This window comes from Pongo abelii, chromosome 1 (genome assembly GCF_028885655.2).
Source record: "Pongo abelii isolate AG06213 chromosome 1, NHGRI_mPonAbe1-v2.0_pri, whole genome shotgun sequence".
NCBI classification, from domain to species: Eukaryota; Metazoa; Chordata; class Mammalia; order Primates; family Hominidae; genus Pongo; species Pongo abelii.
Window position 1 is genome coordinate 95147709 of NC_071985.2, and position 12973 is coordinate 95160681.

The 12973-nt window shown below is 41.0% G+C and overlaps 1 protein-coding gene across 6 annotated transcripts in view; it reads left to right on the forward strand.

Moving 5' to 3' along the window:
* Nucleotides 1–12973, forward strand: part of ASH1L (ASH1 like histone lysine methyltransferase) — a 224287-nt gene that overhangs the window by 118005 nt on the left and 93309 nt on the right. For all 6 annotated transcript variants that reach the window (XM_054545541.2, XM_054545561.2, NM_001372464.1 and 3 more), the window contains 1 exon segment: nt 8686–9427. In XM_054545541.2, coding sequence (XP_054401516.1) covers nt 8686–9427 — 742 coding nt within the window.

A 12973-nucleotide genomic window follows, 5' to 3' on the forward strand; every position in this document is an offset into this window, starting at 1 on the left:
AAATCACCCAATTGTCTTAGTAGATTAAGGGAACATATTTGACAAAATCTGACATCCATTCATGATTTTTAAAAAAAAGCTCTTAGAAAATAAGACTAGAATAGAATTTGCTCAACCCATTACAGGGTGTTTGCAGAAAAACCTATAGCTAACCTAACACTTAATGGTGAAAGACTGAAAGCTTCCTCCCTAAGACTGGGGAAAAGGTGTAGATGTCCACTACTTCTATTCAGCATTATAGGGAAGTCTTAATGTCTTATTCAGAGATAATACAATTTGCAAAAAATTCCCAAGGAATTTGTTAAAAAGTTGCTGGAACTTAATAAATGAGTTTAACAATACAATTTCTGTGTGTTTAAGCTCAACATATAGAAATCATTGTATTTCTATATACAGTGAACAATTAGAAACTGAAATGTAGCCAGGCATGGTGGCTCACACCTGTATTACCAGCACTTTGGGAGACAGAAGTGTGTGGATCGCTTGAGCCCAGAAGTTCCAGACCAGTCTAGGCAACATGGCGAAACCCCATCTCTACAAAAATTACAAAGATTAGCTGGGCATGGTGGTGCACACCTGTAGTCTCAGCTACTCGGGAGGCTGAGACATGAGAATTGCTTGAACCCGGGAGGTGGAGGTTGCAGTGAACCAAGTTCATGCCACTGCACTCCAGCCTGGATGAGAGCAAGACCTTGTCTCAAAAAAAAAAAAATTAATTAATTAATTGAAATATAAATAATACTATTTACAGTTGTATTAAAAGCCATTAAAGTCTTAATGATAAATTTAGAAAAACATGTACGGGATCTGTATAATAAAAAGTACAGTGGCTGGGTGCGGTGGCTCACGCCTGTAATCCCAGCAGTTTGGGAGGCCAAGGCAGATGGATCATTTGAGGTCAGGAGTTCAAGACCAGCCTGGCCAACATGGTGAAACCCCGTCTCTACTAAAAATACCAAAAAAAAAAAAAAAATGTACAGTGTAGGCCCAGTGGTTCATGCCTGTAGTCCTAGCAACATGGGGGAATGAGGCAGGAAGATCATTTGGGGCCAGGAGATTCAGACCAGTGTGGGTAACAGTGAGACCCTGTCCCTTAGGGAAAAAATAAAAAATAAAAAATATACACACACACATACACATCTATGTACTCACTAAAATCACAAAAAATTAAAATTAAAAAAATACAAAGTCTTTTTGAGAAAAATTGAAGAATAAGTGGGAGAGATATGTCAGAGGCATTTTTGAAAGACTCATTATTGTTGAGATGTCACCTTTCTCCAGATCACTCTATACAGTCAGTGGACTCAATACAGTTGCAACAGGATTTTAATGTAAACTGGCAGACTGATTCTAAAATTTATATAGAGGCCAGGCGTGGTGGCTCACACTTATAATCGCAGCACTTTCGGAGGCCACTGCAGGAGGATCACTTGAGCCCAGAAGTTAAAGACCAGCCTGGGCAACATAGACACTTCGTGTCTTATTTTTTTTTTAATTATTAAAAATTGAAATTTAGATCAGGTGTAGTGGCTCACCCCTGTAATCTCAGCACTTTGGAATGCTGAGGTGGGCAGATCACCTGAGGTCAGGAGTTCAAGACCAGCCTGGCCAACATGGCAAAACCCCATCTCTACTAAAAATACAAAACATTAGCCGGGCATGGTGGTGGGTGAGTGTAATCCCAACTACTCAGGAGGCTGAGGCAGGAGAATTGCTTGAACCCGGGAGGTGGAGGTTGCAGTGAGCAGCGATCACGCCATTGCACTCCAGCCTGGGCAACAAGAGTGAAACTCCGCTAACTTTCAATTGATTTTTGACAAATGTGACTATTTCAATGGGACAAGGATAGTCTTTTCAACAAATGGTGCTGTAACTACTGGATATCCTTATGGAATAAAAAGATCACTGACCTTGTTTCATACCACATGAAAAATTTAAATCAAAAAAGATCATATACCCCTATGAAATTTCGGAAATAATAAAACTTTTAGAAGAATAGGAAAAAATCTTTAAGACCTTGGGGGGTGGTCAGAGATTTCTTAAATAGTATAAAAAGCAAGGACCATTTAAAAAATTTTGACTTTATCAAACTTTAAGACTTTTGCTTTTCAAAAAAACATTATTTAAGGCTAGACTTGTGCCTGGTGGCTCATGCCTGTAAGCCCAACACTTTGGGAGGCTGAGGCTACAGAGTCATTGAAGCAGTACTCTGTCTTTATGAAAAAAAACAGTTAGGGAGGATGTGGCCGGACAATCACTTGAGCCCAGGAGCTGGAAACCAGCCTGGGCAGCATAGTGAGACCCTGTCTCTAAAAAAAAAAAAAAAGAAAAGAAAAATTAGCCAGGTGTCCTGTCTCATGCCTGTAGTCCCAGTTACGTGGGATGCTGACGTGTGAGAATCCCTTGAGCCTAGGAGGTCGATGCTGCTGCAGTGAGCTGTGATTCTGCTATCGCACTCCAGCTTGGACAACAGAGCCAGACTCCGTCCCTTTAAAGAACAAACAAGGCTGGTTGTGGTGGCTTATGCCTGTCATCCTAGCACTTCAGAAGGCTGAGGCAGGTGGATTACTTGAGGTCAGGAGTTCAAAACCACCCTGGCCAACATGGTGAAACCCCATCTCTGCTAAAAATACAAAAATTAGCTGGGCGTGGTGGCAGGCACCTGTAATCTCAGCTCCTCAGGAATCCCGTGAACCCCAGGAGGTGGAGGTTGCAGTGAGCCAAGATCACACCACTGTACTCCGGCCTGGGTGATAAAGCGAGACTTCATCTCAGAAAACAAACAGAAAACATTATTTAAGAAAATGAAAATGTAAGCCAAAAAATGAAAGAACCCAATAAAAATAATCGGCAAAAGATCTGAATAGAATTTTCTCAAAAGAATGCATATGAATTGCCAATAAGCTCATGAAAATATGCTCAATTGCCGGGCGCGGTGGCTCACGCCTGTAATCCTAGCACTTTGGGAGGCTGAGGTGGGCAGATCACGAGGTCAGGAGATCGAGACCATCCTGGCTAACACGGTGAAACCCCGTCTCTACTAAAAATACAAAAAATTAGCTGGGCGAGGTGGCAGGCGCCTGTAGTCCCAGCTACTCTGGAGGCTGAGGTAGGAGAATGGCGTGAACCCAGGGGGCGGAGCCTGCAGTGAGCCGAGATCGCGCCACTGCACTCCAGGCTGGGCGACAGCGAGACTCCGTCTCGAAAAAGAGAAAAGAAAATATGCTTAACATCAGGGAAATGCAAATTAAATTTATAAATGAGAACACACCCATTAGAATGATTAAAATGTAAAAGACGGCATAATACCAAGTCTTGGTGAGGATGTATAGGATCTTTAACTCAGTCATTGATGATGGGACTATAAAATAGAACAATCACTTTGTAAAAATTTCTTAAACATACATTTAGTTGATTTAGTAATTCTAGGCAGGTTGCAGTGGCTCACACCTGTAATCCCAGGACTTTGGGAGGCCAAGGCAGGTGGATCATTTGAGGTCAGGAATTCGAGACCAGCCTGGCCAACATGGTGAAATTCTATCTCTACTAAAAACAAAAATTAACCAGGCGTGGTGGCAGGTGCCTGTAGTCCCAGCTACTCAGGAGACTGAGGCAGGAGAATCACTTGAACCCGGGAGGCAGAGATTGCAGTGAGCCAAGATCACGCCACTGCACTCCAGCCTGAGTGACGGAGCTAGACTCTGTTGCAAAAAAAAAAAAAAAGATTTAGTAATTCCAGTATTAGGTATTGACCCAAGAGAAATGAAAATATGTTTAAACAAAATGTCATGTGCACACATGTTCATAGGATATTTTTTCTTTATGGCTAAAAACTGGAAACAACGCAGATTTCCAGGTGAATATGTAAAGAAATTATGGTATATTCATATAATTCAGTTGTAAAAAGAAATATGTGAATAGTAAAAAGGAACAGTAAAAAGAAATGTGGCAATGTGAATGACTCTCAGATTTATGCTGTGTGAATGAAGCCATACAATAAAATACATATTCTATCTTTTCATGTATATGAACTTCTAGAAAAGCAAACAATATATAATAGGAAGCAGATCAGTTGTTTCTTCTCTGAGGCTGTGGATGACAGGCAATTTATTTTCTTGGAAAGGACACACAATAACTTTTTAGGGTGACAGAAATGTTCTATATATTGGTTATGATGATGGCTACATGGTAAATTTTTCAAAACTCAAAAATGTATATATAAAAAACATGCATTGAATTTTATGTGGTACCTTACCACAGTGAAGTTAATTTTGAAAATAAGTCACATCTAAAATATAGTGTGCAGCATCGTGTCCTAGACTAACAAGAAACATAAATTGGCAGGCCAGAATTTGTGAAGATAGGAACAATTCAAAAATGAAGTGTGAGGTATTAATAGCTCTAGGTGAATGGCCCAGGAAGGAGGCTTCAAAAGTGTGTACCCATTGTAGGATTCTCTTTTAAACTGATATTCATGGATTAAATGCATTGGTAGCTCTGAGTAGTTGATGAAGGGATAGAGGAGATAAAAATAATTCCAAGATTTTGATCCCAGGATTCATTCTTCAACTATGTGTTGATGAATTATGTCCTGGTCATTGGAGATAAAAAGTGATTTTGATGAATATAGTCAACCACGTTAATGGACCAAACATTGTTTGAGAATTACATACATTAAACCACTAATTTGAAGTGTGATTAGTGTTAGGAAAGGAGAAAGTATTATGATAATTCTTAATAGGGGATCTAAATTAAGAATGAGGAGGGTGCTTCCTGGTCAGGTAAATAACCTTTCAGGAAATTATGTCCTCCTCACTGTAAAGTAAAGAATGAATAGTCATTAAGCAGATGAATTTGTGGAGAAAGATTGTTCCAGGTAGAGAGAAAGGCAGACTCAAAGGCCTTGAATCAAGAAAAAACATGATGAGTTTAAGGAACTGAAGTTTATTATTACTAGAATTAAGGGTCTAAGATAATATGAGATTGAGGCTGGAAGAAGAGGTAATAATAATTTTGAAGTTGTTTTATGTGGTAAGAGCCTTTTTAAGAGTTGTAAGCAGAAGCTGAAACCTGATAAAATTTGTGAGGTTTTTTTTTTTTTTTGATTTTTTTTTTTTTTTTTTTGAGACGGAGTCTTGCTCTTGTCGCCCAGGCTGGAGTGCAATAGCACGATCTCGGCTCACTGGCTCACTGCAACCTCTGCCTCCCAGGTTCAAGCAATTCTGCCTCAGCCTCACAAGTAGCTGGGATTACAGGCGCCTGCCACCACACCCGGCTAATTTTTGTATTTTTAGTAGAGACGGGACTTCACTATGTTGGCCAGGCTGGTTTCAAACTCCTGACCTGATCTGCCCACCTCAGCCTCCCAAAGTGCTGGGATTACAGGCGTAAGCCATCTTGCCGGGCCTTTGTGTTTTTTTTTAAAGATCACTCAGGCTGCTGTCTAAAGAATGAGTTGGAGGATGAAAGTAGAAGCAGGAAGAACAATGTTTCAATTGTCCATTGCTGCGGAACAAAGCACCTTGAACTTACTGTCATGAAACAATAATAATCAGTTATCATCTCACAGTTTCTCAGGATTCCCTTCCTTTGGTTGTAACCACATGGTGGTGAGGTAAAGTCATCTCAAAATATTCCTTGTTTGGCCAGGCAGGCGGCTCATACCTGTAATCCCAACACTTTGGGAAGCTGAGGTGGTCGGATCATTTGAGCTCAAGAGTTTGAGACCAGCCTAGGCAACACGGCAAAACTCCGTCTCTACAAAAAATGCAAAAAAGTAGCTGGGCATGGTGGTGCATGCCTGTAGTCCCAGCTACTCAGGAGGCTGAGGTGGGAGGGTCGCTTGAGCCTGGGAGGTGGCGGTTGCAGTGACTGAGATTGTGCCACTAGACCTCAGCCTGGTTAACATAGTGAGACCCTGTCTCCAAAAAAAAAAAAAAAAGGCTGGGCACAGTGGCTCATGCCTGTAATCCCAGCACTTTGGGAGGCCAAGGCGGGCAGATCATGAGGTCAGGAGATCAAGACCATCCTGGCTAACATGGTGAAACCCCGTCTCTACTAAAAAATAAATTAGCCAGGTGTGATGGTGGGCGTCTGTAGTCCCAGCTACTCAGGAGGCTTAGGCAGGAGAATGGTGTGAACCTGGGAGGTGGAGCTTGCAGTGAGCCGAGTTCATGCCACTGCATTCCACCCTGGGCAACAGAGCAAGACTCCGTCTCAAAAAAAAAAAAAAAAAGGATTCTTTATTCAAATATCTGGTGGTTGATACTGGTTGTTGGCTATGACCTCAGCAGGATCTATTGGCCAGTATGCCAGCTCATTGCTTGGGCTTCCTTACAGCTTGGAAGCTTGAATCCAAGGGCTTGTGGCGGGGCCGGGGTGGGGGTTGGGGGCGGAGATAGAGAGAGAGAGAGACCTTTTTTTTTTCCAACCCAACATTTTTTTCCAACCTTTTTTTTTTCCAACCTTACATTGGAAATCATCACATTCTTCTATTGAATTTCTTTGCTAAGGCAAGCCTTTAGTGGCAGCAGAGAGGGACTAGACTACAACTTGATAGGGAAAGCATCAAGAGATTAATGTACATATTTTAATAGCCCCACAAGGAATTACACTGTTGCTTCAGGGCAGGGAGATAACATTATCTTAGTCTTGGTGGCCGTAGTAGAAGAAAGGAAAGTGGACAGGTTCAAGAGTTTAAACTAACAGAAGACAGAATTTTATGATTTGTGGGGAGGGTGAAGGAGCAAGAATAAATGATGTGGCCTGAGCTTGGATAACCAACGTCCTGCCACATGATTGATGGTCAGTATACATACTGATAGCTTTATGGTATCATTCACTGATGTAGGGAATCTGGATGGAGGAGCTAGGTTGAAGGGAACGAAAATGAAATGAGATGTGAATATGAGTTTGAGAAACCTGTGAAACATGCAAAAGTAGACAATTAGAAGAAAGGCCTATTCAGAAAATAGAAATTCAGTAGTCATCAGAATATAGATGATAGTTAAAAGAATTGCTAAAGAGAGAATAGAGAGTGAGACAGGAAAAACGCTTAGACTAGAGAGTTTTTAAAAACTATAGCATTTAAAGGTTGGAGAAAAGGAAGGGGTCATTTTTCGTTTTGGTAATTTTCAGATAAAACTGAAGATTGGTATGAATATTTAGAAGTCACTTACATACTGATGATAATTGAGACTATGAGAATAAACATGTTCCCAGTGGGAAAGTAAGTATAAAAGGTAAATAACAAGTACTCTGTATTGAGGACCTCCACAGTTAAATTTAATGGAGTTGCAAGTAATTGAAAGTTAATCAAAGTATATTATAGAAATAGTGTAGGCAGGATTTTAAAGAATTGTGATATCAAATATAGCTGAGAGTTTAAAATTTTTTACTTTTTTTAAATTTTATTATTTTTCTAGAGACAGGGTCTTGCTCTGTCATCCAGGCTGGAATGCAGTGGCGTGATCATAGCTCACTGCAGCCTCAAACTCCATGGCTCAAGCAATCCACCCACCTCAACCTCCTGAGTAGATAGGACTACGGGTACAGGAAACCACACTGGGCTAATTTTTATTTTTTGTTGAGACAGGGTCTCAGTACGTTGCCCAGGCTAGTCTCGAACTCCTGGCCTCAAGTGATCCTTCCACCTCAGCCTCCCAACTCAGCCTCCCAAAATGCTGAGAGTACCGGTGTGAGCCACCATTCCTGGCCTGAAAATGTTTAAATATCAAATTTAGACAAGGGTCTATAGGCCAGAGTTGATGATAAAATAAAATAAAATGTCTTAAAAATTTGGACAAGGCTATTGGATATTATTTGAAGAAAGTTATTGGTAATTTGAGAAAAATTCCACAGTCTGATGATATTGGAATCTAGAATGCCTGAGGCTAATAAAGGAATATCTAATATAGTTATCACATTTAAAAGTCATATAGATAAGAAATCCATTAATTAACTTTGGAGAAGTATGACCCTTGAATAGTAGTAGTAAGCTAGGCAGCATGGGAAGTGACTTATTTTGAACTGATTTTTAAATTATTAGTATTTTTTGAGACAGGGTCTCGCTCTGTCATCCTGATTAGAGTGCAGTGACTCACTGCAGCCTTGACCTCCCAGGCTCAAGTGATCTTCCCAACTTAGCCTCATAAATAGCTGTGACTATAGGTGTGAGCCAGCGTGCCTGGCTAATTTTTTTATATTGTTTGTAGAGACAGCTTCTTGCTATGTTCCCTAGGTTGATCTCGAATTCCTTAGCTCAGGCATTCCTCCTGCCTTGGCCTCCCAGAATACTGGGATTACAGACATGAGCCACTGTGCCCACCCTTTATCCAGCATTTAACTTTTAAGTCCCTTAGCTTAACTGGACCTTAATTTTTTTTTTTTTTTTTTTTTTTATTTTTGACCTTCATTTTTGAAGAATTAAATTTTTTTTCTTTCTACTCCTTACCTCAAAGTGAGAGTTGTTCTTTTTAAATTTACATATTATTAGAGAAATATAGGCCAATTTTGGTTTTATCTTGTTGTAATAACCTTTTTCAGGAAAGTAAACCATCAATTTACCTATGATGTATAATCTTGCTATGGAAAATAGAGTAGTACTCCCTTTTATCTGTGTAAAAACTTATTTAAATAACTAGCTGTGTCCAATTTTGTCTATGTGTGATTTATTGTCTCTTTCAGTAAACGGAGTTCCCTCTCGAAGTCCAAGATTAGTTGCTTCTGGGGATGACTCTGTGGATAGTCTGCTGCAGCGGATGGTACAAAATGAGGACCAAGAGCCCATGGAGAAAAGTATTGATGCTGTGATTGCAACTGCCTCTGCACCACCTTCTTCCAGTCCAGGCCGTAGCCACAGCAAGGACCGAACCCTGGGAAAACCAGACAGCCTTTTAGTGCCTGCAGTCGCAAGTGACTCTTGCAATAATAGCATCTCACTCCTATCTGAAAAGTTGACAAGCAGCTGTTCCCCCCATCATATCAAGAGAAGTGTGGTGGAAGCTATGCAACGCCAAGCTCGGAAAATGTGCAATTACGACAAAATCTTGGCCACAAAGAAAAACCTAGACCATGTCAATAAAATTTTAAAAGCCAAAAAACTTCAAAGGCAGGCCAGGACAGGGAATAACTTTGTGAAACGTAGGCCAGGTCGACCTCGGAAATGTCCCCTTCAGGCTGTCGTATCAATGCAAGCATTCCAGGCTGCTCAGTTTGTCAACTCAGAATTGAACAGAGGCGAGGAAGGAGCAGCACTGCACCTCAGTCCTGACACAGTTACAGATGTAATTGAGGCTGTTGTTCAGAGTGTAAATCTGAACCCAGAACATAAAAAGGGGTTGAAGAGAAAAGGCTGGCTATTGGAAGAACAGACCAGAAAAAAGCAGAAACCATTACCAGAAGAAGAAGAGCAAGAGAATAATAACAGGTAATTCCTCATTTAACATATTATCTGAGTAGAAGAAACTAGCTTTGAAAAACTATAATGTAACTCTATAGCTGAATTATTAATTTCATCTTATAACCTTTCATTTTTTACTATATGAGACCATTTCTTTTCAAAAACTATTCTTATGTATTGCTTTTACAAGTTACAATTAAGAACCAGAGAGGCTAGGTGCAGTGGCTCACACCTGTAATCCCAGCACTTTGGGAGGCCGAGGTGGATGGATCACTTGAGGTGAGGAGTTCAAGACCAGCCTGGCCGACATGGTAAACCATGTCTCTACTAAAAATATAAAAATTAGCTAGATGTGGCAGCGCATTCGTATAATCCCAGCTACTCAGGAGGCTGAGGAGGGAGAATCGCTTGAATCCAGGAGGCTGCAGTGAGCCAAGATTGCACCGCTGCACTCCAACCTGGGTGATGGAGCGAGACCCTGTCTCAAAAACAAACAAAAAAGCAAAGGGCAAGTAACAATCCACTCTGAACCCACTCACTTTACAGACAAAGGAAATCAAGGCCCAGAAATATTATGTATTTTATCCAATATAGAGATGTATGAGCTATGTGACCATTTTATGTGCATACTACATTTTGCTTGTCCATTCATCCATTGATGGATACCTGGGGTGTTTCCATGCTGTAACGCCGCTATGACAGTGGGTATACAAATACCTCTTTCAGACCCTGCTTTAACCTTGGGTACATTCTCAGAAGTGGAATTGCTGGATCATGTGACATTTCTATTTTTAATTTTTTGAGGAACTGCCATACTGTTTTCCAGAAGGGCTATACCATTTTACATGCACAAAGATTTCAGTTACAATGCACAGGGATTTCAGTTACTTTACATCCTCACCAACACTTGCTATTTTCAATTTTTTTTTATAGCAGCCATCCAAATGAGTATGAGATGGGTATCTCATTGTAGTTTTAATTTGCTGTTCCCTAATGATAGTGACAAACATATTTGCATATGCTTATTGGCCATTTGTGTATCTTTAGAGAAATGTCTACTCAATCGCTTTTTCAATTTTTTTATTGGGTTGTTTGGTTTGTTGTTGAGTTTTAGCAGTTCTCAATATATTCTGGATATTATTCTCTTAACTGGCATATAAGCAAATCTTTTCTCCCATTCTGTGGATTGCATTTTTACTTTGTTTATGCTGTCTTTTGATGTACAAAATTTTCTGATATCTATGAAGTCCAATTGTCTGTTTTACCTATAAAGCTGTGGTAATCAAAACCGTATGGTAGTAGCATAAAGAGAGACATATAGACCAATGAAGTAGAATAGAGAGCCCAGAAATAAAACCTTGCATGCATGGTCAGATGATTTTTGACAAAGGTGCCAAAACCATTCAGCGGGGTAAAGGACAGTCTTTTTAACAAATCATGCTAGGAAAACTGGATATCTGCATGCAAAAGAATGAAGTTGTAGTCTTACCTTAAACCATATACAAAATTTAACTCAAAATAGATCAAAGATGTAAATGTAAAATCTAAAACCATAAACTCTTGGCCAGGCGCGGTGGCTCACGCCTGTAATTCTAGCACTTTGGGAGGCCAAGGCGGGCAGATCACAAGGTCAGGAGTTCAAGACCAGCCTACCCAACATAGTGAAACCCCGTCTCTACTAAAAATAGAAAAATTAGCCAGGCGTGGTGGTGTGCGCCTGTAATCCCAGCTACTCAGGAGGCTGAGGCAGGAGAATCCCTTGAACAGGGGAGGTGGAGGTTGCAGTAAGCCGAGATTGCGCCATCACACTCCAGCCTGGGCAACAAGAGCGAAACTTTGTCTCAAAATAAATAAATAAATAAATAAAAATAAAACTGTAAGCTCTTAGGAGAAAATATAGGGCAAAAGCTTCACAGCATTGAATTTGGCCGTGATTTGTTAGATGTAATAACAAAGGCACAGGCAATAAACCATTATTTATTTATTTATTTTATTTTTTTTTTTTGAGACGGAGTTTCACTCTGTCACCCAGCCTGGAGTACAATGGCACGATGTCCACTCACTGCAACCTCCACCTCCCGGGTTCAAGTGATTCTCCTGCCTCAGCCTCCCGAGTAGCTTGGACTACAGGCGCCTGCCACCACGCCGGGCTAATTTTTTGTATTTTTAGTAGAGACAGGGTTTCACCGTGTTAGCCAGGATGGTCTTGATTTCCTGACCTCGTGATCCGCCTGCCTCGGCCTCCCAAAGGGCTGGGATTACAGGCGTGAGCCACTGCTCCCGGCCGTATGTTGCTGTAGTTTTAATGTGTTGTTTCATTGTTTGTGTGTAATACAATTCTTCGATTTTACTCTTGGATTATTTTCAACTTGAGGTTATTGCCCAGAAAAACTGCTTTTAATATTCCTCTAATGTCCACTGGTGGATATGGACACTAATTTCTCTAAAGCATTATATATATATATATGCCGAGACCAGCTCGGTCGGGGAGACCCTAACCCAGTGGCGCTAGAGGAATTAAAGACACAGAAATATAGAGGTGTGAAGTGGGAAATCAGGGGTCTCACAGCCTTCAGAGCTGAGAGCCCCAAACAGAGATTTACCCACGTATTTATTAACAGCAAGCCAGTCATTAGCATTGTTTCTATAGATATTAGATTAACTAAAAGTATCCCTTATGGGAAACGGGATTAACTAAAAGTGTCCCTTATGGGAAACAAAGGGACGGGCCGAAATAAAGGGATGGGTTTGGCTAGTTACCTGCAGCAGGAGCATGTCCTTAAGGCAGAGATCACTCATGCTATTGTTTGTGGTTTAAGAACGACTTTAAGCAGTTTTCCACCCTGGGTGGGCCAGGTGTTCCTTGCCCTCATTCCGGTAGACCCACAACCTTCCAGCATGGGTGTCATGGCCATCATGAACATGTCACAGTGCTGAAGAGATTTTGTTTATGGCCAGTTTTGGGGCCAGTTTATGGCCAGATTTTGGGGAGCCTGTTCCCAACATATGTATATATATATATATTTTTTTTTGAGACGGAATTTCATTCTTGTTGCCCAAGCTAGAATGCAGTGGCGTGATCTCAGCTTACTGCAACCTCCACCTCCTGGGTTCAAGCAATTCTCCTGCCTCAGTCTCCTGAGTAGCTGGGATTAGAGGCGCCCACCACCACGCCCAGCTAATTTTTTTGTACTTTTAGTAGAGATGGGGTTTCACCGTGTTGGTCAGGCTGGTCTTGAACTCCTGACTTTAGGTGGTCCACCTGCCTTGGCCTCCCAAAGTGCTGGGATTACAGGCATGAGCCACTGTGCCCAGACTTAAGGCATTACACTAATTTGTTCTCATTGAACAAATTAGTTCTCATTTGAGACTGGGTAAATTATACTAATTTGTTCTCATTTGAGACTAGGTAATTTATAAAGAAAAGAGGTTTAATTCGTTCGTGGTCCTGCAGGCTGTATAGTAAGCATGATGCTGGCATCTCCTAGGCTTCTGGGGAGGCTTCAGGAAACTTACAGTCATGGGGAGTATACTGGTTACAGGGCCAGAGCAGGAGCAAGAAGGAGAAGGACG